The sequence below is a fragment of the Muntiacus reevesi genome, chromosome 12 (genome assembly GCF_963930625.1).
Source record: "Muntiacus reevesi chromosome 12, mMunRee1.1, whole genome shotgun sequence".
NCBI classification, from domain to species: domain Eukaryota; kingdom Metazoa; phylum Chordata; class Mammalia; order Artiodactyla; family Cervidae; genus Muntiacus; species Muntiacus reevesi.
Genome location: NC_089260.1, coordinates 62,049,848 through 62,077,509, shown reverse-complemented (window position 1 = coordinate 62,077,509; position 27,662 = coordinate 62,049,848). Strand labels below are relative to the sequence as shown.

General features: G+C 46.4%; 1 protein-coding gene across 1 annotated transcript in view; it reads left to right on the top strand.

Moving 5' to 3' along the window:
* ANXA13 (annexin A13) overlaps nt 1–27,219 on the top strand; it is a 55,352-nt gene extending 28,133 nt beyond the window's left edge. The window contains exons 3-11 of the mRNA XM_065903205.1: nt 3,886–3,980; nt 7,743–7,913; nt 11,316–11,349; nt 11,452–11,531; nt 13,133–13,201; nt 13,614–13,715; nt 18,266–18,341; nt 22,914–23,026; nt 26,633–27,219. Coding sequence (XP_065759277.1) covers nt 3,886–3,980; nt 7,743–7,913; nt 11,316–11,349; nt 11,452–11,531; nt 13,133–13,201; nt 13,614–13,715; nt 18,266–18,341; nt 22,914–23,026; nt 26,633–26,752 — 860 coding nt within the window. The 3' untranslated portion in view covers nt 26,753–27,219. The remainder of the gene's footprint in view (nt 1–3,885; nt 3,981–7,742; nt 7,914–11,315; nt 11,350–11,451; nt 11,532–13,132; nt 13,202–13,613; nt 13,716–18,265; nt 18,342–22,913; nt 23,027–26,632) is intronic.
* The last annotated feature ends 443 nt before the right edge of the window (nt 27,220–27,662 follow it).

Below are 27,662 nucleotides of genomic sequence, written 5' to 3'. Positions count from 1 at the left end.
TTCTAAGTACCTTGGACCCTTGGTCTGGGTCTTGGTTAAACCAAACCCTTGACACTGACCCTCCGTTAGGCCTTCCTCTCAGGGCTCTGTGAACCCCCGTCCAGGCAGGTCCCTCCTGTAGATAATGCTTTAATCTGATAGTGCACGGACCCTAACATTCATTATCCTCTCAGAAATGCAAAAGGAGGTTTCCCATATCTCCTTCCAAAAAATACAGAAACGGGTCTTAGAGGGAGAAGCTGCCGTGGAGCTGCAGGAGGGTGGCTGTGGCTGGCCTCGGGGCCTTCTGAGCAGTGGTCACTCAGCAGGGAGGGTAACAGGGAGATCGCTTCAAACCCAGCAGAGACTCAGCTCCCCACCATCCTGCTGAAACTCAGCTCCGTGTCTTCCCAGAAAAGTGCTGGGAAAGCCACAGTCAGGAGGCTCTCGGCCCTCCGAGGCTGACGGTCACCGGGCTCTGACCTCGACTGTGTAATTACTGTGTCCTATGCACAGTCAAGGCTGAGGTTCCTTCTTTCCTCATTTAAAAAAAAAAAAGTCTTTCCCAGAATTGCTTGGGACTGGCCCTGGTGCCTCAAACCATTGTAAATGTTTACAGGAAATTGTTCCCCTGCCTGAACTGCTTGTGTGATACACATACTGTGAAATATAAGATGAGGTCACCGTTCAGTAAACCGCTTCTTGGTCCGGCAGTGGAAACAGCTCCCCAGATAAACCCGATGCCCGGCCTCAAAGAGCTTGAGGGGTCAAGTCATTCCCACCCACCTCCAGGCTCCCCCCCCACCTCCAGGCTGCTGCTGGGCCAGCCCCAGACTGCTCTGCTCTCCTTCTAAGAAGTATTGCAGGAAGGAAAGTCTTAAAAGCCTTACTTTTAAAATGTTAACTCAATTGTCCTGAAGTATGCAGATATAGGCTGACTGAAGCATCGGAGCAGAGGATTTCCTGTTGGTCCCTGCTACGTACAGGCTTCCCGGGGGGCTGTGGGGTAAAGAATCTGCCTACCAGTACAGGAGATACAGGAGACCCGGGTTCGATCCCCAGGTCGGAAAGATTCTCTGGAGAAGGAAATGGAAACCCACTCCAGTATTCTTGTGTGGAGAATTCCATGGACAGAGGAGCCTGGCAGCTTACAGACCATAGGGTCGAACACAAGCACACACACACACGTCACATCACCCACTACATACAGAGGGCCTGAGTAGAGCACACAGCTTCACACCCATGCAGAGACCAGCTCCGTCAAAATGCAGTGCAAACGTCCCCGTGCATTTAAACACTCCTTCACTCAGCAAGTCAGGTCTGATGTATGCTGCGAGTCTTCTGTGTGGAGATTGCAATGAGCAGGGCCCCCTGCTCCCATGGAACTTGCAGTGAGGGATGGCAGAGACGGGACAGAGGAAGAGGAAGGACAATAGGACAGACCAGGAAGGAGAGTCCATCTCTTCCCAGGAGACTCCAGCGAGTTGAGTCCTGAAGGAGGAACGGAAGTAAAGGTGAGGAACGCAAAGCTAACAGAAGGCCTTGCAGGCAGAGGGAAGAGTCCAGGCTGTTGTTCTGGATCTAAAGGGGCCTAGATGGAATGGTTTGAATCAGAAGGGTGAGCAGGCTGATCTGCTCAGCAGAAAGGCCACTCAGGACAGCGAATTCTGACCAGAAAAAGTGAGAATAAGGCAGGATCCCCATGGAGCAGCCTATGTGGAAAAAAAAAAGGAAGGGGTTGGATTCAGAGAATTTTTTATGAGAAAAAATAATCCCTTCTGAGGTGAGATTTCCAACACTCAGAGGTTAAAAAGACATCATGTCGCAGAGGAAGTAACTGCATACAGATTCTGGAGGCGAGGCTGCAGGAGGAAATGAGGAGGGACAGCAGAAATAGCTTTGGGAGTGAGTCGGAATGAGGCAGGCAGCGAACGCTATTTTTGCAAGTGAGCTCATCCTAAAATTTTCTGTTTCTCCAGCTGGAATCAAAGAGCTAGATCTTCCTGGAATTGTAAGGGTGGAACTAGTTCTTGAGACTACTCAAACGGTCCATGGACATGGAGCTGTGGCTGTCCCTAGGAGCAGCACACAGCCCTCCAACTCCTGGGTCAGCGCAGTCTTTCTAAGTCCCGGCACTGACTTTCCAAATAGAGAGATGAGGGCCGGTGCCAGAGTCAAACACTTCAAGTCCTTGCCAGCACATGCTCTTCGCAGATAGAAGGCATGAGAGGAGGGCTAGGAACAGGCAGGAACGCTCCAGAATCTGATAGTTTGTCATGTGGTTTAAGGGTGGAGCCCAGGACTTGAACCCAGTCTGAAGAAATTGAATTCAGGGTTTGTTGATCAAATAGTCTTTTTCATTCCCGTATTTGCAACCCCTGGGACATCCTTCCTACTCTGTGCGTGCATGCGTGCTAAGTTGCTTCAGTCATGTCCAACTCTTTGCCATCCTATGGCCATAGCCCACCAGACTCCTCTGTCCATGGGATTCTCCAGGCAAGGATACTGGAGTGGGTTGCCATGCCCTCCACTAGGGGATCTTCCCCACCCAGGGATTGAACCTGCATCTCTTATGTCTCCTGCATTGACAGGAAGGTTCTTTACTGCTAGAGCCACCTAGAAAGCCCCTTCCCATCCTGCGTCCAGGTTCTAAAAAGGATACACTGCCCTTCTTCCTTAGTCATTATTGTTTTGGTATTGATCACAAATCTGCCTGCAATGCGGGAGACCTGGGTTCGATCCCTGGGTTGGGAAGATCCCCTGGAGAAGGGAAAGGCTACCCACTCCAGTATTCTGGCCTGGAGAATTCCATGGACTGTATAGTTAGTCCATGGGATGGCAAAGAGTTGGACACAACTGAGCAACTTTCACTTTCACGTGACTATGACGAACAAGGATTACTTTGAGCACCAGGGGAAAAGTGTGGTTCAGATGAGTCTAAGGGGTAACTACCCCCTCAAGCTACCAATTAGGACTTTTCTCTGAAATTAACAAGTTTATGAATGTGTCTGATATTGTAGCAATTTGGGCCTTTGTCTTAACCTCTTCCACTTCATTTTAAGCACCTGGAGGCCAAAGAACATACCATATTTGTTTTTACAGTTTTTTTTTTTTTTGAGGTATAAGTCACACACCATACAATTCAACCATTTAAAATGTTCAGTTGTTTTTAATGTATTCAGTTGTTTTTAATGTGATGATGTATGAAACCATCACCATGGTCAATTTATAACATTTTCATCACCTTAAAAAGAAACCTCCTACACTTGAGCTATCACCCCCTCTGCCCACCCCACCTTCAGCCACTGTTCTACTTTCTGTCTTAATATACATTTCCCTATGCTGGACTTCCATATGAATGGAATCATAATACTTCATCTTCTGTGATTTTGTTTCTTTCACTCACCATGACGTGTTTAATGTACATTCATATCATCAAATGTATCAGTACTCTATTCCTTTTTCTGGCCAAGTAATATTCCACCAAATGAATACGGCACAGTTCATTTACCCATTATTCACTGATGGACTTTCAAGTGGTTTGCACCTTTTGACCACTATGAAGGATGCTGCTGTGAACATTTGAATGCAAGTTTTGGGCAGACATAAGTTTTCATTTCTCCTCCGTTTATGTTGAGGAGTGAAATTAAGGAATAAACTGTATTTGTTCCCCTTTCTACTACAGTGCCTAGTACTGTGCTTTATGCAACGTGAGACCTCACTGGATACTTGTTACATGAATAAAGAGAACACAGTTATCAGCACAAGATTTTAAAGTCAAAGGGTCCATCTAGGTTCTACCGAAGTCTGTGACCTCTATCTACCCTGGCTTCTCCAGCTGGACTAAATAAACTTCCATGTTGCTTCCTGCTCACTGTGGTTTTGTTTCTTTCTCCTGCACTTTAGGAACCGATGAAGCTGCCATTATTGAAATCTTGTCAAGCAGGACATCGAATGAGAGGCAACAAATAAAACAAAAGTACAAGACAGCATACGGCAAGGTGATGCCATGCGCACATGGCCTTGGTCTTAACTGTCTCCTCTGCTTCCTTTATGTTCCCAAGACAGTGAGGGATACCTTTAAAGCTTTATCTAGTTAGCCCAGGAGAAACAAAACAAGACAACTATTTAGAGCTTTAATTGACTTCAGAAAAACTGAAATGGCCTTGTCAACAGCCTGTAAAATCAATATTAACTCATTGCTTTCTCAATTGACTTCTTTTTAAATTAATCCCTCAGTCATTTTTTCCTCCATTCTTTTGGACTAATTCCACACATTAACTTATAGATAGGCCAGTAATTTGAAAATCAGCTTTCACGGGAGGGCATTTATATAAGAATTCTTCATTTATTCAGGTGTCTTCGAGAATGATATATTCTTTATAAATGACTGTTACAAAAACTAAAAAACCAAAAAGCGAAAGCACTCTCTGTTTCATTAAGCACCAACACCTTTTCCTTTCTTTACATTTCTTTCATTCTTATTGTTGAAAATGATATGTATAGAAATCTTTAAGAATATATTATCCTTTCTACAGTATTTTCTTCATTGATATATCATTAGCACAATTTAACATTTTCTTGATGTCATTAGAACGATCAGTTTACAAAATAAATATTAATTATGCTGCATTCTAATTCCAAATTTAGAAAATCTTTACAGTGTCCATAATTATATGTATAATTAGATACAGAGATAGAAATGGACTTTCTTACTTGTTTGTCACTGGGCAGGCAACCATCTCTCTAGGCTTGGTCTCCTCACAAATACAATGATAAATTTGCCTCCCATCTCAGGTTGCTGGGTGAATCAGGCAGGGGAATGCTGGCACCTTCCAGCAAAGGGAAGCCCTGATGGGGATGACTGTTTCCATCTTACAGAGAGGAAAGTGGAGCTCATCTATTTAAATGACTGATGCAAAACCACACCCCTAGTAAGAAAAAGAACCAGGCCTCGAGTCTAAGTCTTCCATCTCCAGGGCCAGCCATCACGTCTGGAGAACCCCTTGCCGTAAGAGGAGGAGCAGGTTATTTCTACGTTAAGTGGTCCAGACAGCTGTGCGTTTGTCGTTTTTCCTGCTTCTCTCCGCACAATGAGGCTGGTCAATGCCATTCATTGATTACCCTGGTGAAGACAAGTGAAGCTTCAGTTTAGCTGCTTTAAATTGAATTGAATGACATTGAACTTTCACCCTTGTCAGTGTGCCTGACTGTAGCAGCCCCTCAAGCATTGCGTCTACTTCTATCCTGCCAATATGGAAAGTCAGACACAGGCTTCTCAAGCTTTGGTGTAAAATCAGAGAGTGTGTGTGTGTGTGTGTGTGTGTGTGTGTGTGTGTGCTAAGTCATGTCTGACTCTTTGCAACCCAACAGACTGTCGCCCATGAGGCTCCTCTGTCCACGGGATTTTTCATCAAGAACACTGGAGTGGGTTGCCATTTCCTCCTCCAGAGGATCTGCCTGACCCAAAGACTGAACCTGTGTCGAATGTGTCTCCTGCATTGGCAGGAGTATTCTTGATCACTGTGCCACTTAGGAAGCAGTAGAATAAACGTAAACTGGTTCAAAGTCAGAACCTCAGGCTCTGTTAAAGGGGGCACACTACAGAACAAAATCTGCGATACCTGCATCCGCCAATCATTTTTTTTTTACTTTCCAATTCTCAGCTGTGTATCACATGGCTGAGACCACCAAAGAGGTGACTGAGAATCATATCACTAGAAGACATCTCTTGTCGTTGTTGTGGTTCAGTTGCTCAGTCATGTCCCACTGTTTTGCAACCCTATGGACTGTAGTCTGCCAGGCTCCTCTGTTCATGTGGTTTCTCCAGGCAAGAATACTGGATAGGGTTGCCATTTCCTCCTCCAAAGCATCTTCCTGACCCAGGGATTGAACCAGCATCTCCTGCATCATTAGGCAGATTCTTTACCACTGAGCCACCAGGGAAGCCCTGGAAGACATTAAAGACAAACAAATCTAAATCCCCAAGTCAACTGAGCTCCAAAGAGAAGAAGCATCCCACGGTGACACAGCTAGTTAGCAGGAAACCAGGGTTAGAGCCAAGGCATTCTGAACTGGCTCCTATGTCCAAATAGAATGTAAACACACAGGGGTTTGTTTTCATGCTTGTGGCTTCTAAGAGCAAGCAGCTGGAATCTCTCTTCTCCGCAGTTCTACATAATGCCCATCTGACTTGAAAACCGATTTCCAATCTTCGGTTGAATCCACACCAGAGCACTGGCCAGAGGCCCGTCTTTACAAGGTCAGGGTTAGATGCAGCAACTACCATGGGATGAAGCTAGTAATATTAACATCACAACCCACTTTTGAGGCAGCAGATCCAAGGGCCTTGGATAAAACTCTTCTGGGTTTTTCTCCCAGATCTGGAACTCAAAGGTTCATTTGAGGAATAGCTGATTTGCCTTCTCTCTGAAGGTTTCATCAACATAGAATAATAATAACAGCAATAATAATAATCACTTACTGAACACCAAAATGTGCCAGGCACTGTGTTCAGTGTCTACAAGGACTGTCTCATTTAATTCTCCCAACAACCCTAGGAAGTGAGTCTTACTATTCTCCCCATTCTTCAAAGAAGGAAACCGAGAGATGATGAAATTAGGCGCATTTCCAAGGTCACAGAATTCCATGGCTGTGTTGTTAGCCATCATGCCTGGAGCTGAGTAGCCAGACCCACTTCGAGCTGTAACTTGGTCTATCGGACTCCAGTCTGACCCGCACGGAGCTGTCTCTCTACATGAAAGTCCTGCTTTAAGGTCCCTCATTTTGGTTGGGACAACTCTAGATGGACTGAACATCCATTCTTGACCATTTTCTCATTAAACCGTCTAGTCAGAGGGAGGCAGGCAGGAGCAGGCAGTCTACTCATGATTGGGGGGGGCTTGCCAAAAACAGGATGCCAGGAAGAATTTTATGAACTTCCCTTTCCCAACCTGAATTCTTTCCCACATGTGTCCCTTTCAGGATTTAACAAAACACCAAAGTGGCTCTACATGGAGTTTGCCCAGGACAGTCTCCCTTTATTCCTGTTGCTCCCCTGTGACAACAGAGGACAACTATTAGTAGAGTCCCCCTGTCACTCTCAGGGCTTCCCTGGTGGCTCAGCTGGTGAAGAACCCATCTGTCAATGCAGGAGACACAAGAGATGCAGGTTCGATCGCTGGGTCTGGAAGATTCCCTGCAGAAGGAAATGGCAACCTACTCTAGTATTCTTGCCTGGAAAATTCCATGGATAGAGGGGCCTGGTGGGCACAGTCCATGGGGTCACAAAGAGTTGGACACAACTGAGCACGCATGTGCTTTCCCTCTCAAAAGCACCCCCATCCGGCCAATGAATGATCCAGTCTCCTGGAGAGGACAACTGTGTTAGTCCTCTCTATCCAAGTGTTTGCAGACGAGTCCTTTGTCTTACTGAGGTTCAGTCCATGGGGATAAAGCAATAAACACCTCTCCTCTTAGGGCTGTCTTGATCAATGAGAAGGCTCTCTGAACCCTAAAGGTTCTGCAAATGCTTGCTGTCATTGTGACTCATCCTCAGTGTCCCCAGCAGATGGATGGGCAGTCGGGTGATCACTGTCCTCCAGAGAAGGTCGCCCACCCCTTTAGAGCTCCTGTCTAGAGCGTGCCCTGGGCTTCCACGGCAGGCATCCAGTCGCCCCTGGGGTCGTGCCATGCGGAAAGCAGACACCTGTCCTTCTGACCTCAGGCCATTCTCAGTCAGGACTCCCGCCGTCTTCCCACAGGACCTGGAGGAGGTGCTCAAGAGTGAGCTGAGTGGAAACTTTGAGAAGACAGCCTTGGCCCTTCTGGATCGCCCCGAGGAGTATGCTGCCCGGAAGCTGCAGAAGGCCATGAAGGGCCTGGGCACAGACGAGGCAGTGCTCATCGAGGTCCTGTGCACGAGAACCAATAAGGTGAGTCCCAGCCGAGCCCCCAGGGAGCGTCCACGTGCCCATCAGAGAGGATTACAGCAGCCAGAAGGGAAAGTGCTCCTAGCCATCCCCTCCTCTGGCGAGCAAGTGCCTGGGCAAGCAATGTGCCCACTTGGTTCACACTGGAGAGACGCCTCTTCCAATCTTCTGATGGTCAGTTTTGGTGTGACTGCCCCTGCCTTGACAGGATAGAGCCTTACCGAAGAGCTGTGTCAATCATGTTTTATTTTTCTAAAGAGATGCACGGTTTCATATGTGGGATATGAGTACTACTTTACCTGCCCAGCCTGACTTTGCAGGTCTCCTAGCACCACTACTGCAATTATCAATCCAAGTGTGGACGCAGGGAGCAAAGGAACAAGGCAGAGGGGTGGGAATGCCAAGGGCATCCCAGGGAACACCTGGGGCTGCCACCACCTTCCCAGAGGTCCTTCTATCAGCAGCCCTCTCCCCTCGTCCCTTGGGTACATGCCATCATCTCAGGAGCTAAAAAGGACATTTGTGAAGGCCCATTCATCTTTGTTTCCAGATCCCAGAGGGGCCGTGTGCATGTGTGTTAGTTGCTCAGTCATGTCCAACTCTTCGAGACCCCATGGACTGTAGCCTGCCAGGCTCCTCTGCCCATGGAATTATCCAGAAAAGAATACTGGAGTGGGTTGCCATTCCCTTCTCCAAGGGATGTTCCTGATCCAGTGATCAAATCCCACTCTCCTGCATTGCAGGCAGATTCTTTACCATCTGAGCCACCAGGGAAGTCCAGGGACCATGGACTTCATCAAGAGTAAAAAGGGTTCCTAGGTCCTTCTTTGGACCTCTTCTTCTGCAACATCTTCCTCCCTCTTATGCAACATCCATCATGTAGAGTGGGAGGTCCAGCAAGGAAAGTGCCAAGAAAACCCAACAGTTCTGATTCCTCCAGGGAGGAAACAGAAGTAGCGCCTGGAGCAGACGGCGAGGAAAACCACCCCAGCACTCTGATGCTACTGGGCTGTTAATACTTAGGCCCCAAATGTCAATGATCCAGGCTCGTTCCTTCTGCTTAGCCTGTGCTGTCCAGCCCATTACCCAAATCACCACCGGGGTCCAGGTTACAGGAGGAAACCCCTTTCCTGAACATCCCTGGACTCCTCTTCTTCCCATAGATAATAAAACTCCTCTATTTGGGGTTAGGATGGTGGTTTAGAGGAGCGTTAGCACAGGCAGATGGCATTGCTTCTGTCCAATAACCACACAACTCTCCTTACTCAGTATCCCCATCCTTTCCAGAAGCACTAAAGTGCCAGGGACCAGACAGCCAGTATCTGGGCAGCCCCCCTTGGCCAGCAGGTTAACTTGGTCATTCTTTTTCTAATCACATTTGTCCCCATGTGGTTCACCCTCAACCTAGTTTCCTTGGGGTCCTGGTCTCAAACAATGAGCAAGGCTTTTTTTTTTTCCCCCAATGAAATAGATCTGACAGTAAAAAGGAGAAAAGCAGGGAGAACGCAGGCGACAGGTTCAGGCAGATCCTGGTAGTGGGTTGGAAGGAGGAGAAAGGGGAGGGGGCTGCAGAGTCTCCGGTGCTCAGCCCCCACCTCCTCCTACCCCCTTCCCACCCACCACAGCAACACCAATCTGGCTCCTCATCTTCCATCAGCCCCACCCCCTTCTCCCCATCACTGCCTCACAACTTTCACTTTAAACAGTTTGTGGGAGACGCTGTGGGGAGACACTGGCTCTTATATGCTGCTGATGCAAGTGTAAACTGAGGCAGCTCCCAAGTGGGCCCCTCGGGACAAGCCATTGAAATATACAACCACACACAGCTTTATGACTTCACTTTATTGCATTTTTACAAACTGAGTGTGTGCACCAATGCTTCTTGGAGCAGGTCTATCAGCATAATTTTTCCAACAGCATTTGCTCACTTCTTGTCTCTGTGTCCTATTTTGGCAATTCTCACAATATTTCAAACCCTCGCCTGGCAGAAAGACGATGACTCGCTGAAGGCTCAGATGATGGCTAGCATTTTTTAGCAATAAAGTATTTTTAAATTAAGGTATATGCATTGTTTTTTCAGACACTATTGCACACTTAGTAGACTATAGTAGAGTGTCAGCATAACTTTTTTCTTTTTATTTCTTTAACCTTTTATTTTATATTGGATTATAGCTGATTAACAATGTTGGAATAGTTTCAGGTGGACAGCAAAAGGAGTCAACCGTACATATACATCAATGTAACTTTTGCATGTACTGGGAAACCAAAAGATTCATGTAGTTCACTTTATTATGACATTGGTTTTATCAGGGAGGCATGTGCCTGTAAGGCAGTCCTTCCCAGCACACACCCTAGGGAGAGACTTGTGCTGTAGTACATAGCAAATTGTTGACTGAGTGCAGCCTTGTTTGAAGTAGAGAAAAATTGGAAACAGCCTAAATGTCCATCAGTCAGAGGCTGGCTAAATAAACTGGGGCTTGCTGTAGGATGGAACATTTTGTCTCCATTTAAAAAAAAAAATGCTAGGTGACTAATTGTGCGTAAGCGTAGCTGGACCTTAAAGACCTATTACTGAGTGAAAAAAATAAGTTGAACAAATACATACAGTATTCCAGTTTTTAAACACATACACAAAACAATTCTATATATTTTCAGTAGCACAAACATATATGTACAAATGCAAAGGGAAAATATGCACAGAATTTCTAAACTGGCTCCCTGGGGGAGGACGGGGAGTGAGATGGAGCAAGAAGGCAGTGAATGACTATGTTAGCTTAGGGACTTCCCTGGTGGTCCAGTGGTTAAGACCCCCTTCCAGTGTAGGGTGTGTGGGTTCGATCTTAGGGGAGCTAAGATCTCCCATGGCCAAGAAACCAAAACATAAAACAGAAACAGTATTGTAACAAATTCAATAAAGACTTTAAAAATGACCCACATCCAGGAATCTTTAAAAACTAAATAAGCTTAGCTGTAATGCTTTCTCTTTTAACTAAGGCTGTGTATGTGTGTTAGTCGCTCAGTCGTGTCCGACTCTTTGTGACCCCATGGACTGTGACCCAACAGCTCTTCTGTCTGTGGGATTTCCCAGGCAAGAATACTGCAGTGGGTAGCCATTCCCTGCTCCAGGGGATCTTCCTGACCCAGAGATTGAACTCTCCCACACTGCAGGCAGATTCTTTACCACCTGAGGCACCAGGGAAACCCCTTATCTCCACACAGTCGGGGACTTGCTGACTTGCTCTAGGCTTGGACCTTGACCTTCAGGGACTGCCCCCTTTGGAGGAAGTCATGAAGGCACCCTGTGTCCAGAAACAGGCTCTGCCTCTTATCTTGGCTGGTGTCTGCCTATCTTATCGATGAACCCTGCTCTGAAGTATTGATTTTTTTTTTTATTATCTTTCCTAGGAAATCATTGCCATTAAAGAGGCCTACCAAAGGTGTAAGTGACCTTTTGTTCTGACTTTAGATAAAGAATGCTTCTTGCAGACTACCTCTGGGAAACTAAATTTGCTTCCTCTCCTCCTTTCTTCTTCCCCTAAAGTGTTTGACAAGAGCCTTGAATCAGATGTCAAAGGTGATACAAGTGGAAACCTAAAAAGAATTCTGGTCTCCCTACTACAGGTAAGAGTAAAGAGGTCTCACCTGCTTTATGATCTTGAGAAATAGCCCTTGGCAACATGCGACCATGATGTAAAAGACAATGTAGATAATAAACATTTCCTTCTCTTATTAACCTGCTACGGATGAACCACCAACCTGTCTTCTGTCCATCCAGCTCTTCTGAAATTATTCAGCGGAGATTTTCCCCCTTGTAACAATCTACCTTGTCATTTGCAGTCTACAATCCATTTCTGTTAGTGAGTCATCTCATTAAGCATTGCCATTTCACTTTGCCAGTGAGGAACCTCTAGGTGTATACATAGTAAGACATAACCCGGGAGCAAGAGCCAACTCATCTGACCTCAAATAGGGTCCTTTTCATGATACAATTAACTTCCAGGATTCACCCTGAGTCTAGGCCTGTAGGAACCACTTGGCCAGGAAAGCAGGTTTTTCAGAACTGTCCCTGCGAGGATGCAGCCCCTGGGCCTCCAGCCAGATGGCCTCTGCCCTCTCACTGACACACCCATCTTTCTGAGCTTTGTGTGTTTCCTCTGATTACTCTCCATGTGGAGAGACTGACAGCAGAGAACACAGAGTAAGCTTGAGCTATAGCAGGAAGACTATATAAATGCTCTTCTGCTGCATAACAAACTACTGCAGACTTAGTAACAACTAGGATCTATGATCTAGCAGCTTCCATGGGCCAGGGCTCCTGTTACAGGTTAGTTGAGTCCTTGGCTCAGGGTCTCAGTGGGCTGGAATCAAGGGCTGCCATCTCCTGTGAGGCCTGGGGTCCTCTCCTAAGCTCACTGGCCGTTTTCAGATTTCAGTTCTCTGTGGTTGTAAGACTGATGTTCCTGTTTTCTTGCTAGCTGTCAACTAAAAAGACCCTCAGTTCCTAGAGGCTACATAGTCCCCTGTTATGTGGCCGCAGAGAGAGTTCAGAGCATGGCTATATGGTTTCTTCCAGACCAGTGTGAGCTCATCTCTCTGACTTCTTCCATCTCTGACTTCTCAGAGCTCACCTGATTGACTCAGACCTACCCAGGATAACGGATTAGGGACATTAATTATCTGCAAACATCCCTGGTGCCACATAAACATAACACGATCGCAGGGGTGATACCTAACCATGTTTACAGGTCTTGCCCACACTCAAAGGGAGGGGATCAGACAAGAGAGTGGGCCATCGGGGTCACCTTAGAATTCCACCTGCCACTAAGGGCTTACGTGAGACCTCCAAGACCTTCCATGACCAACATCCGAGTTCTTCAGAATGGGGACCCTGAGAGGTGCAACTTGATATTTTGGAAGGAAAATGGATAGCTTCCCAGCAGACTCATTCTCGGGGACATCATGAGTTTCTTAGAGGTCAGACGGCTTTGTGAGTGACCTTGGTTTCTACAAAAAAGAAAGGAAAAATGTGCTGTCACAGAAGCTACTCTGTTTATCAGCTGTGCCCAAAAGATGGCAGCAAAGAGCAGTGCTGCCACTTTGCCAGGCTGAGTCTAATTTTCAGGCCACCGCTCTGAAATCACCCCTTCTCGAGGACTTTCCCTTTTTTGTTTTCTGTGGTCAAGCAGGAACTCAAGTTAATAACAACGTGTTGATTTTTCGAGGCTAATCGTGATGAGGGAGACAATGTGGACAAAGACCTAGCTGGGCAGGACGCCAAAGAGCTGTATGACGTAAGTGTGCAGGCGTGCCAGTCCCTGCAAATGGTTTTCTTTCATTTAACGCGATTTTCAACAATTATGTCTTTCTTTTATGTGACCTGGAATTACTTGGGAAATAAGTATGATCTTGAAAGTATTTTTCCTCTATACTGTCTTCGTGAACCTAAAAGAATTGCTTATTCTATTCTTTTACTCTGGGGTTAACCACCTCAGATCCACTTTGGAGCAAGGGGATGTATAAATAATATAAATAGATAGGTGAGGTATACTTGTGGGTTAGAAATTGAAAGCATTAGGTCAATCAATTTGACTTCTCTTCAGTGTATGTTTTATTGTTTCCTGTAAGTGAGGCCTGGTCACAGCTGTGTATATTTGGTCTTTTTTGCAAAAGTTGTTTTCAAAATGTTTGCACCCGGTCCTCTAGGCAGGGGAAGGCCGCTGGGGCACGGACGAGCTTGCCTTCAATGAACTCCTGGCCAAGAGAAGCCACAAGCAGTTACGAGCCACCTTTCAAGCCTACCAAACTGTAAGTGATTCAGCACTAAGGCAAGGAGTTCACACAGTAACAGAGTCTCAAGTTATTTTTAAAAGAAGCCGAGATCTGGGATACGGAACTGAGCGGTGGGAGCAGGGGCGGGGGGTGTCTTTTATAACAGTAGTTCTCAACCACAGATAATTTTGCAAACCCTAAGGGATAGTTGGGGCTTCCCAGGTGGCGCAGTGGTAAAGAATCCGCCTGCCAATGCGGGAGATGCAAGAGACTCAGGTTTGATCCCTGGGTTGGGAAGATTCCCTGGAGGAGGGCATAGCAACACACTCCAATATTCTTGCCTAGCGAATCCCATGGACAGAGGAGCCTGGTGGACTACAGTCCTAGGGTCACAGAGAGTTGGACATGACTGAGCACACACACACACGCGCCCGCACAAGGGATTATTCAATCATGTCTGGAAATAGGTCATAACCAGGTGTGTTGGGGGGAACAGTGCTATTGGCATCTAGAGGGTCAAGACCAGGGGTGCTACTAAACATCTCACAATGAACAGGACAACTCCCCACAACAGGCACCCATTCGGCCCCAGTGCAGTGCTGAGGCTGGGAAACTCCACTTTGCAGCAGAGGCCAGGACAGCAGGTCAAGTTTAGGAGCAAAGCCCTAGAGTCAGAGGGCCCAGGTTCAAATCCTGGTTTTACTGTAACAAGTGAACAGACATCTCCATCCTCATTTGTGAAAAGAGAGCCTGAACATCATCTTTCCAACCTCATGGGATTATTTTAAGAGTAAAATAAGATGAATATAAAAGGCTCAGGACAGTATCTGGCTTGTAGTAAGCATACAAATGTTTGCCCTTATTTTTATTCCAATTGACAATTGGCTAGACAGTGCCTGAGACAGATACAATAATACCTCAGAGATACGTTCCTGAAAAGATGTGTACAAATTGCTTTTATACAATTATTTTTAAATCTGATGATCATTTTAAGCCAACAAGGTGAGTTAGCTATTTCAAGGCACTTAGTAGTTAGTCCCTCCCTGAAAATCAGTCTTTAATTCCAAGAAGGCTTTTGTGGAATATCAGATATTTTGGGGTCTAGTATTTTTTATTTGTGGAGTGTTTTTAACTATTCAAAGCACATCTGTGCCCTGTGTCTCATTTCAATTTCACAACAATACTGTAACTCGAATGTAGGCTGAAGAGCCATTGTTACCCACAACTGCTGGACAAGGGAAGTCTGTTGTGAGTAAGGAGCCATCTGTAACTTATCAGGACCACACAGTAAGCTAGTAGCAGAGAGTGGATGAGAGCTCCAAGATTCCCCAGCCTGAGCTCCTACCTCGGCTAGAGCTGGCCGCTCCTCACTCAGAATAGCGTTTCCGATGTGTTGCCAGCAGATGAAAAGACAAGAGAGCTTTGGAATTTTATCATTACTGTATATAAGCCTTTAGGGTCCTCTGCTTTCAAATCGTGCCCAGAGTCCTGATCAAAGGCAGCTCACCCTGAACTCCCCTGGCCTTTGGGCCTGGAGCTAAGTAGCCTGAGCTGGAAGCCTTCTCCATGACCTAGAGCCTCTTCCCATTAGACAGGGGCCATGGATGGAGTTTCTGGGGTGGTTGTCATTGGGCATCACTATAGAAACACACATACATGTGTGTGTGCACGTGTGTGTACACATGAGTTACTGACGATCTAAGGATACTCCCTAAGCCAATTGTTCTTAAAGTTAACCCTGAATCAGCCGAATCAGTATCAATTGAGAACATGCTTAAAACAAGAATTCTTAATCCCCACCCTGGATCAACTGAATCAGATTCCCTGAGGTTGGGGTCCTACAATCTGTGTTTTAATAAATCTTCTAGATCCTGAAGCATGTTAAAGTTTAAGAAGTCTGCTCTAGGCTACTAGCTGTATGACTGGGCAAATTACTAAGGGTTCTGTGCCTCAATTTCCCCAACTGTAAAATAGGGATAATAATGCACCTGCTTCACAGAGTCAGTAAGGATTAAATGAATAACAGATTTAAAGCATTTAGTGCTTGGCATGCAGTAGGTGCTCAGCTAACATTAGCAGTTAGTAGGAGTCTCCCTGTGTGAACCAACAGCATCAAAAAACAGCTGTAACTCAAATGGAAAATAAGATAATCTACTGATCTGAGGATTCTTTACATGAAACCAGCTTTAAAATGCTATTAATACCTATTCACCTATTCCAAAAACCTTGCTGGAACATCATTCATCTTGATCTTTATCACTGATTTTGAGGGTTCACCATGACCATAATCTTGGGAATCTGGCTCCATAAATTTTCTCATGGTCTCTGGCTAAAAGCACTAATATGCTAGAGTCAGATCATTGAAGTCTATTATGTGACATAGGTTGTGCTGGCATAGAGTTGAATTTTAATTTTTGGCACAAAAACTTTGCCCTTGATTTGTCCTCTAAACTTGAATCTTAACTGCTGATGCTGTCAGAAATCCCAGCCCAAACAACAAAGCTTCCCAACTGTGCTGCATCATGAAAAGTTATTACTCTTCACAAGTCTACCAAACATGAGAGGCTTATAGAGTTATGACGTGCCAAACAGGGCTCAGTATAAATTGTAGGTACACATATCCTCAGCCCCAGGTCACTTCCTCCCACCGCACCCCTCATCACTTCTCCCCTCCCTTTCCAAAGTTTTTCTAAGCCCATTCCAGAGCTTTTAGCCCTTTAACTTTTATAATTAAAACCACAGTGCCTATGATTCTGCTGTGGGCATGTGGTCAATCAGGGGCACTGGTTTTAAAAGAAAAAAATAATCTCCCCTATTCTTCTAATAATCTCTCCACGGACAATGCTACCTGGTAAACTAGAAGCCTCTGAGGCTTGTCTGGAATCCACCCTGGCCATGTGTTTTTGTACTGAGATCACAAAACCTGGTTTTGTCCAAAGAGCACCCTAAGAATTAAGTGTTCCAGTGGGAAGCATGCCATTTGCAAAGGAGAGTCCTAGTATCTTGGGCCGGTGGATTGTTTTCCATTTGTGTTCAGTGGAGCCTCTAGAGGTGCTTTGGGAGCTATCAGGTGGGGATAGGGTCAAGAGACAGGCAGAGAAGAAAGGACAATGCCATCTCCTTGTAGCCCATAAATAGCGCCCCCTGGAGATGGGCAGCGATGAGACTCAGAGAGTGGGAACCTGGCGTCTAGGGCTGGGGTCAGGAACCCCTCCCCCGCCTCCCTAGAACAGCTCTGCTTTCCTGCTTTTATCTGTTGTGTAGACTGAGATGCTATAGAAAATTTAAAAACACTGTATTAATAAAAACAGAAAGTGGTTTAGTGTGAGGATTTTTTTTTTTTTAAGTAAACACAGACCTGTGTGAATACAATCTCCTTTTGTAACACAACCTCCTTCAACAGAACAAGAACGCTGTTCATGGGAAAGTGAGAGCGGTTTCTGCTGAAATACTAGCTCCCGCATCCAACCCCTAAACAACTGAGGACAGCTAAGAAAGAGACAGGACTGAAAGCCCCCCAACCCAACTCCCATCTTATTTAGGTCCACTCCACACCAGACCTCTAGATGGGCCAACTATGACGAGGCGATCAAGCGACGGGTTCGTTAAATACAGACCCTCCTCCCCTGCATCCGTCGTGCTCCCACCACAAAGAATATGTTGTTTACCAGGATTTTCAGAATAAGCTCCACTGGTGTGTCCTCAAAGGCCCCGGTTATTTATAGACTCACAGTTGTGTCATGTCCTCAAAAGATAATTTCTAGGAAAGAAGTTTCAGTATTTCTAATGCTTAACTGCATTTCCCAAACCTGAAGGTTCTTCTTTCTCTTTATATGCCTGCCCTGAGTTTGGACCAAGCAGTATTTGTGCTAAGTGTGGTCACAATTTACTCTAAACTTCAGCTTCTATAAATATTTGGAAGGAAACCTAATGTGTAATGCTAGCAGAATGGTAGGCGAGCTGGGGGTAAATATAAGATCATTCGGAGTCTCCCCAGAGGGAAGGAAATTGGCATTTGACATGGTCAGCCCCCCTACACGTCCCCCACCCTACTCCTAGCCCACGTAGCCCCATCGTATCAGAAACATTAGACCAAGTCCTTGCCGCGAACTTCACGGCCTCTACCTGTGTCGCCCAGACTGTAGCCGCCTCAGCTCCCAGTCTCAGTTTACAATGGAGGCGATGATTATAACCCAGCCTCCTGAAAACCTGGAAATGGAAAGAGTTTTTATAAACACACAGGAAACTCAAGTACTATAGAAACACAAAGAATGTTGTTTCGGTATTTATTATTGTTCTTCCACTCCCTGATTCTTATGGAGGAGGAAACTGAGGCTGAGGGAGTGGTCCTGCCTGGGGTCACGTCCATTAGTGGTCAAATCTCCCTCGGCCATGAGAGTCCCCACTCGAATGGTGGGGGAGTACCACCCCCAGCCCTGCAAGGGATGAGGCCAGGTGGGAGTTTCAAAGTTTCCTTGGTCCTTGCATGACCAACTCTGGGTGAGTCTTTTCATGGAGGAACAAGCCTCCAGTGCACCATGGCCAAGAGCAAAAGCTGGACTAACAGCAAGACTTTCTCTCTCCAGCTCATCGGCAAAGACATCGAAGAGGCCATTGAGGCAGAAACATCAGGAGACCTGCAGAAGGCCTACTTAACGCTCGGTAAGTAAAGCCAGGAGAGCCCCTGACTTCGGTAAGGCTCCCTGGAACCAGACACAGAGACAGAGGTTTGTGTTCAGGAAGACCTCAGGTAATAGTCTAGGAACCACAACACATCTAAGCAGCCTTGGGAAGGGAGAGAATGGGTGTGATGCAGCTGCAACTGGAACTTCTCTGGTCCCCAGGAAGCCCTGAAGTCAGGATGTCTGAAGCGGAGGCAAGGGTCCCAGGCCTTCGCACCCCACACCAAGCAGCTGCCTGGCTGCTCCCACGGGGCACGTGCAGCCTTGGGGAAGCCACCTGCCTGCTTTGACTCATAATGCATATGACCTAGTCACCCCCTCCCTCCTGAGAAGCTGCTCAGCTGTGAGCAGCCAGCATGTAACACTGCCTGAGTGCCACGGTCCTGAAGACAGAAGCTTTGGGGCACATCACAGCATCCACTACGGCCCCACTAGGACTGAGGGTCCCCAGCCTCAACCATCAGCAGCCTGGGACCACTGTCTAGTCTCAGGGCCGCATGGGCTCACAGGACACACACTAGAAAACACTCAGGTTCTGATCCGTGAACAAGTCTTCGCAGGTGCCTGGTGGCTCGAGGGTGACCTTTTCCATTTGTTTCCCTTCAGCATTGGAATGAATGAGGTCTGTTTAGAAAGCAAGGGGGAGGAGACCAGATCATGGCCATGCCAAGCAAACGCCAGGCCCTTCTCTCCAGGTGTTGCCCGTAAGGCAGGAAATAGCAGAGAGATGGGTACTGGGCTGTGACTGGCAGGCTCCTTTCTCATGTCTGCAAGTCCTGGAAGGAAGGCATTGTCCATTGTCCACACTCCGGTGGCGCAGAGGCCAGGGCAGCATCCCAAATGGCACAAGAAATGGAGAGAATATCCCCAGAAGAAGAGGAAGAACCAAAAAACAGCCCCTGGAAGCTAAAAAATGTCCTCTTGCTGCCAAACTCTTTTGTTTTGCTTTTTTTTTTTTAATGGGACTTTTGGGAGCAATGTCAGCGATTGATTATTTTTTTAATCCATCAACATTTTGCATTCAAACTAGCAGCTCTGCTGTTGTGATCCAATACAGAGGCCTGAGCATCCTTAATGTTGCTCCTGTCCCACTATGGATACACACAGATGACTGCCCTTAGGATTTTAAGGATGAGTGTCTCAAGTAAACAGAGAGATCTACTCATGACCCAGTTACAAGGCTCCAAATCCTTTCTGTACTTGCAGTTGTAAAGAATTAGGAAAACATCAGAATTCAGTCAGAAGTTTAATATCAGTCTTTATTGATACTAAGTATTAATGGTAATAAAACCATTCAAGTTTGTAACATTTACTTAGCACCTGCCTAGGCCACGGGTTGTGCCAGGCATGGGAATCAGAGGGAAATAGGTCCAGTTCCTCTTCTTAAGAAGCATCAAGGTTATGACAAATACACACAAATCAATGGACTGAGCTATAGTAAAGATAAAAATGGGCTTCTCTGATGGCTTAGCAGGTAGAGAATCCACCTGCAAAGCAGGAGACACAAGAGATGCGAGTTTGATCCCTGGGTCAGGAAGATTCCCCTGGAGAGGGAAATGGCTACCCCTTCCAGTATTCTTGCCTGGAAAATCCCCATGGACAGAGAAGCCTGGCGGACTACAGTCCATAGGATTGCAAGGAGTCAGATATGACTGGGCACACGTGCAGTAGCACAAATGCTCACAGATAAGAGCAATTAGAGCAAAGCAGGTAGAGAGGAAGGAAGGGGCCCATCCCGACAGCTGGGGGACCGTGAGATGCAGTAGTTAGGTGGACTCCCCTGGCAGCAAATAAAAGAGGAATCAGAAAAGACCTTAAAAATGAACCACGAAGAGAGTGGAACATGATTCCATAACTAAATTCTCTAGACACTTCCCCACCCTGCTCCTGCCTAACTTGTAAAGATGCCAGTGTGAAGTTAAAATTGAGGAGGAGGTGTTTATGAGACCAGACGGTTCCCCATGCTCACAGTCTCTGGAACAGCTGTTCTCAAAGTGGGGTCTGATGACACCCTGCATCAGAACCACCTGGGGGAAGGAGATGTGAAAATGCAGTTTTCAGAGTCCCAGTCCAGGTCACCCACTTAGAACTTGCAGGAATTCAGCCCAAAGCCACACCTTTACAAGCTCTCCAAGTGGTTGTCTTACTTTCCCTGGAGTTTGAGAATCCCTCCTCTGCATGCCCAGAGGAGCAGGGGACACAGCAGGGCATCTGACTGCCCTGAACCCACAGCCACAAACAGTTTTATTCCCATATCCTCCTGAGCTGTGTGAGCATGCATGCTAAATTGCTTTAGTCGTGTCTGACTCTGCGTGACCCTATGGACTGTAACCCACCAGGCTCCTCTGTCCATGGGATTCTCTAGGCAAGAATACTAGAGTGGGTTGCCATGTACTCCTCTGAGGAATCTTCCCGATGTAGGGATCGAACCCGCATCTCCTGTGACTCCTGCTTTGCAGGCGGGTTCTTTACCACTGTGCTGTCTGGGAAATTCTCCCAAGCTAGCCTCATCCAAACTTTTGGGGCATTCCTGCAGCTGTGAACAGCAGGGCTTGTTCACCAGGCATAACCCGTACACAGCAGCAGAGTTGGGAATTTTCTCCCCAAAATATCAGGAAGAAGGAATTCAAGGGAGAAGTCACCACCAGCATAGGCTCAGAACACACTGACACCAGGCAGATGATTATTTCAACATCAATTAATACAAATGCGTGGCAGAGGGTCCTCAGGAAAATCTTGTGAGGTCACCAGCTCAGAACGCCTGGGAGGGGGATGCCACAGTGAGTCTCAGATACGCTGCTTCTCAAATTGCCAGGTTCACCCCCAAAACCACCACCAATTCAGCAGCTTGTGGATTCAGACGCCTGGGTCTGGGCTTCTCCACTGACACTCTGGTGGCTACCACATAACCTAAAAAATAAGGAGACAGACCCCCAAGCTAGACTCTGCTTTTCTAGTTCTGTTCCTCCCCCTGGCTTGCAAGCATCAATCCGATTGTCAATTACCTAGAAAACAAGAGTTCTCATTACAGGACATGGTAAGGATGTGCATTCCACACTTATGCTGCATCAATTACTTGTTACTTATCCCTAACATCAAAAATTGATGCTTTTGAACTGTGGTGTTGGAGAAGACTCTTGAGAGTTCCTTGGACTGCATGGAGATCCAACCAGTCCATCCTAAAGGAGATCAGTCCTGGGTGTTCATTGGAAGGACTGATCCTGAAGTTGAAACTCCAATACTTTGGCCACCTCATGCGAAGAGTTGACTCATTGGAAAAGACCCTGATGCTGGGAGGGGTTGGGGGCAGGAGGAGAAGGGGATGACAGAGGATGGGATGGCTGGATGGCATCACTGAGTCGATGGACATGAGTTTGGGTAGACTCGGGAGTTGGTGATGGACAGGGAGACCTGGTGTGCGATTCATGGGGTTGCAAAGAATCGACATGACTGAGCGACTGAGCTGAACTGAACATCAAAAATGTTCATTGTTCTAGGCAAAACATCAACAACATAAACAGAAAAGAGTTCATTCCCCAAAAGTGTTAGACTCCTATGAACCTGGGAGGAGGGGGGACAAACCAAGATTTATCCCTAGGAGCAGAGGTACACCCCATTCCCTGATGGGTGAATAGAGACCATACTTTGTTCATTTGTAGACTAGATCATACTTCGTTCATTTCTGACTGGGGCAGGGCTCGAAAAGAGCAATTAGCAGCATCACAGGAAGATGCTGTGTAGACAGGACTAAATATTTCATCAAGCCCACATTCCAGACCACACACGATGAAGGGTGTGGGGATTTCAGAAAAGATTCAGAGATAAAGCTCACACCTAAAACCCAGTGATGAAAAACGAAGGGAAGGAAGTTTGCTTAGCACGGCAGGCCAGAGGATCACAGTGCAACTGAATCAGTCTTCAAGATTACCAAGTTTTACTATGGAGAGGTTGCTGGCCAGTCTGTGTTCCCCATTGGGGGCTTCCCTGGGGGCTCAGTCGGTAAAGAATCCACCTGCAGTGCAGGAGACCTGAGTTTGATCCCTGGGTCAGGAAGATCCCCTGGAGAAGGGAATGGCAACCCTCTCTGGTATTCTTGCCTGGAAAATCCCACGGACAGAGGAGCCTGGCGGGCTACAGTCCATGGAATCACAAGAGTCGGACATGACTTAGAGACTAAACCACGACTGTGTTTCCCCTCTAGACTGACTCTGGCATCAGATTTCTCTTAAAGATGAGAAGGCATTTCTGCTGGTGAGAATTGTGAAAATTGCAGGGAGAGCCTGAGGGTGCCCACAACGCTCCTCCTCCTCCCCAGGGTCTTCAGGGAATAGGAGAGATTCTTATGTGTCTAAAGGGGACTTGGTCGAAGAGTCGGGTGCCCTGACCCTGGGGGAATCTTCCAGATCTTTTCCCAACAGTGTGAAGTCTGCGCCTTTCAAAGGTCATGATTCCATCTGCTCCAAGGGCAGTCAGCTCTGCTCCTCCCCATCGTCTCTCTGTTCTTGAACAAAACGTGACCGCCTCATGCTCTCTTTCCCTTTGTCTTGCCCAGTGAGGAGTGCCCGGGACCTCCAGGGCTACTTTGCTGACCGTCTGTACAAGTCCATGAAGGGTGCGGGCACCGACGAGGAGACCCTCATTGACATCATTGTGACCCGGGCTGAGGTAAGACCCATTTGGCTCCACCTTCTTGTTTTGCCACGACGGATGTCATCAACAGGTCATTTTTATTAAGGGTTTATCTTCAGAGACGGCCCTTGCTTCCCCAGACTTTGTAGAGGACATTGTGCTGGGCTCCAGTCGGTTTCTTTTTATAAAAATACAATAACGAGAGCGGCTTCTATGTCTTTTCTTTTTTCGTCTTTGTTTTCCTGCACTGCGGGGCATGTGAGATCTTAGTTTCTGGACCAGGGATCAAACCCATGCCACCTGCAGTGGAAGTGCAGAGTCTTGACCACTGGACCCCCAGGGAAGTCGGCAGCTTCTATTTCTGCCATCGGTGCCTCCAGAGAGCTTGGGGTGGAGGGGCTGGTCTGGGTAGCGAAGCTCATTTTTAAGGGCTTCCCTGGTGGCTCAGACGGTAAACAATCTGCCTGCCACGTGGGAGATCCTGGTTCAATCCCTGAGACAGGAAGATCCCCTGGAGAAGGCAATGCCTACCCACTCCAGTATTCTTGCCTGGAGAATTCCATGGACAGAGGAGTCTGGTGGGCTACAGGCCAGGGGTTGCAAAGGGTTGGACACGACTGAGCGACTAACACTTTCACTTGGCAACAGACTGGTCACCCAGCAGCAGAGACTTTGCAAATCTTTTCCAGACTCCTGAGTTAGGCCTTTATTTCCTTAAACACACCCCTGAAGCACAATTCTGCACAAAAACCACGTCAGTATAAGACAAGGTTTCCCAATCTCTTTAAAATTAGCGATCCTCGCACGAGGGAACCTTTTTAGACTTCATTTTTTCCTAATCCTTATTCCCCTCCAAGAAATGTTAGCATGGCATACACTGTATATCTGTTTAGGTTCCTTATGTATATACATAGTTACATTTACATTAAAAGATTCAGATTTTTTTCAGCCTCTAAGAACCAATTTTGCCCCTTTTGGGAGCATTATCACTCCGCTCTGAGAATACCTGAGCATAACAAAGGCCCAGGGAGAGGAATAGCCAAAAAAGTTTGGAAACAACTGTCAAGACTCAGATTCGGAATACAGGGCCACAGAGAGGAGGAATTACCGAGGAGAGGGGAAGTGGCATTTCATCCACAGCAGAGAGACCTTGGAGAGTGAAGTGGAACTTGAAAACCACTGACATCTTCCCTCAAAAACGTGTTAAATGAGGGGGAAGAGATACCAACCCAAATTCTGGCCCCCATATTTCTGACAAATAATACTTAACATCTGACACTGTTTTGAAACATAACTTAGCAACACGACCGTTCTTTCATTTTTATTTCTATTCCTGGAATTTCTCCTCCCTCTCTCCTCCTCCACGATTGATTCATATTTCCTTTTCTTTCCTAAAGCCCCTGTCCTTTCCTCCTCCTCGCTCCCTCCCCCAGTCTCTCTGCCGCCCTCTTCACTTTGTTTTGGCTGCTCTGAATCTCTCTCTTTCCCTAATATCTCTAGGTCTCTGCCTTCTCTGTCTCTCTGTCTCTTGGTATCTCAAGCCCAGTGAGAGTCTCTGGAGATCCTGGGACACTCCTAGGAGCAGGTTGGTGACAAATGCCAGTGAGGATGCCAAAGACCCCAGGGGTTGGAGCTCTCCAAGTGATCCTCAGGGTGCCATGTTCACTCCAACATGCATGGAGTGTTTATTCCAACATGCTCTATCCTAGCTCAGGGCTGACCACAGGCCCTGGGTCATCTCCACATGGGGACCATTCCTTCTGAATGCTTTGGGCCCAAACAGTTATATTGGCCAGATCCCCTAGTCCCCCAAAGCTGCCTGATACTAGAATGGAGCCCAGGAGAGCCCCATCCCGTCCCTGCACTCACCCCTCTCCCCCAGCCAAGCAGCCTGTCAGCCAAGGGAGCAGGGGACATGGGCCACCTGCCTGATCTCTTGCACACCATCCACTTCCAACAATTCCTCACTCTCCTACCCTCTCCTGCTCACCTTTCTGTCTCCTGTTGGGCCCTCTAATTGGGGTAGGAGAAAAAAAGAACCAGAAACCTGAGCAATGGTTTGTGGGTCTCTCTAGAAAGGCCTTCCCAGGTGGCACTTATGGTAAAGAATCTGCCTGCCAATGTAGGAGATGCAAGAGATGCAGGTTTGATCCCTGGGTCGGGAGAACCCCCTGGAGGAGGAAAATGGCAGCCCACTCCAATATCCTTGCCTGCAGAATTCCAAGGACAGAGGAGCCTGGTGGGCTACAGTCTATGGAGTCACAAAGAGTCGACACGACTGAGCGACTAAACAAACACTAGAAAGCAAGATATAGTCTAATTTAAAAACAATAATGATAACAAACAAAATTGCAAACAAAACCCCCAAAATTTCCTGGTTAAAGAGAGCTCTGTGCTTCTTTTATGAGACTCCCTGTGTTCTATCTGGAATTATATCTTCCATGGCACAACTATTATCTCCTTTACTAGGTTATAAGAGTCTTTAGAGCAAAACAATCTTTTTATTTGTGTTTCTTAAGTCCTTTCTCCACCTCCAGCACCTAGATGGTACCTTTTCAAGTTTTTCAGTTGATCCTTGAACAACACAGATTTGAACGGTGCGGGTGCCCCCATATGCAGATTTTTTTCAATAAATAATAGTACCTGTGTTCTCATTTTACAGATCTTTAAATTAACTAAGTGTGAGGAAAAGTTTGTATTTCCTTGTTATTTTGTCACCAAGTGTTATCTATTCTTTTGTGACCCCATGGCCTGTAGCCCGCCAGGCTCCTCTGTCCAGGGGATTTCCCAGGCAAGAATACTGGAGTAGCTTGCCATTTCCTTCTCCAGGGAGCCTTCCCAACTCAAGGATGGAACCCAGGTCTCCTGCACTGGCAGGCTGATCCTTCACCACCGCGCCACCGGGGAGGCCCTTGTGTTCCCTCAGAGATCACAATGTGTAGCATCAGAAGAACTAAGGTTTGAGGCCTGATTCTATTCAAACTGTTTCAATTTCCTGCCCTTGTATGAGTCATTGACCAATTCTTTCATTTGTGAGGCAGAGGTAGCAACACACAGATTCTAGACTGCCTGGGAGTCAGTGTTCCTAATTCCTGTATTGTCAAGGGTCAATTGTAGATTCAAAATTAAGTCCTACAAATTGATGATGATTTGAATTTTGTTGTTTGGCACTAATATCCTTGCTGATCAGCGCATAAGAGACCAAAAAAAAAAAAAAAAAGCCTTCATTTCAAACTGTGTTGACAGTTTTCTTAACTTTATACTGAGAGTCAGCAGAGTGTGGCCTGCAAGTCAAATCAGGCTCACCATTCATTTTTATACAGCCCTATTATCAGAATGTGATTATTTTAAAGTAACTGTATAAAAACCTCAAAGGAAAAATAATATTTTTGTAACACATAAAGTCATATGAAATTCAAGTCTTAGTGTCCATAAACCAAGCTGTACTGGAACATACACACAGACACCTCTGCCACCTTTGGGGAGCAGAACTCAGCTACAAAATAGGAAGAATAACTCCAACTCCAAGGGCTGCTCTGAGGCATAAATGAGCAAGTGAGAATAATGTGCTCAGAACAGTGGCTGCCTGTGTTTGTGGTGAAAACACTATAAACATCCCATTGGCTATCATCTCTTTTACAGGTGGACCTTCAGGGGATAAAAGCCAGATTCCAAGAGAAGTACCAGAAGTCTCTCTCTGACATGGTTCGCTCAGACACCTCTGGGGACTTCCAGAAGCTTCTGGTCGCCCTCTTGCACTGAACCAGCCCAGCGCAGCAGGAGCAGAGGAAGGAACCTTTGTTGAAAACCTCTCCCAAACCAGATTTGCAAATACAACTCCAGCATGAAACACCCTCAAGGGTCCTGGTTTATTTCCTTGGCAGCTTGAGCCAAGTGGTCAGGCCAAGCTGCTTAAGTTAAGGGCAGCAACCTCGAGACGCTTGAATTGATCACCTTGAATGCTGGCTTAGTCAGTACCTGGGCAGTCTCTTAACTTTCCTTGAGGGTAATAACTGAACGCTTTCTAAGCACAAATAAAATCTGCAGTTGATGAAAAAACTATGCATTCATAATAAAACCTTTTGAAAAATATGTCATACAGTGGCATGGATGTTTTGGGTAAAGAGAGACTAGGTGAAGTACAAGAAAGACAAAATTAAGCGATTCATTCATTTTCACTCTGTGTACTGTTTCAATCCTCAATGTTAATTAAAGGTGTGGATTATGCCTTCATCAGCTGCTTTTTCAAAGACTGGGTTGATTTCATTTTGGCTTTTGTCCGGGAAATATATGACTTGTGAAATTCAAACATATTTGGAAAATGCAAACAGTTACGTTTATGGATAATCACCAAGGACAGACATGAAGGCCAACAGCAAGGAAACAATGGACTTGTCAATACGAAATGTAATGAAGGGTATAATTCACTGATCTGCTACCTGGTTTAAATGGTTTTTCTTGCTCCTCTAGACAACTAACCCACTTGAGTCTTCTCTCTGATCTTCAAATGCAATCAGGCTGGGCACAGCGCCATCAGGATCAAGGTTAATGGTCTGACTCTTAAATGGATTAATTCTGTACCAATAGCATCTCTGTTCCAAGATGGTTGTCTCATAGCCACGTGCAGCTCCACATAAAGGGGTCTGTCATGAGAACATGGCCACTTTGGTCT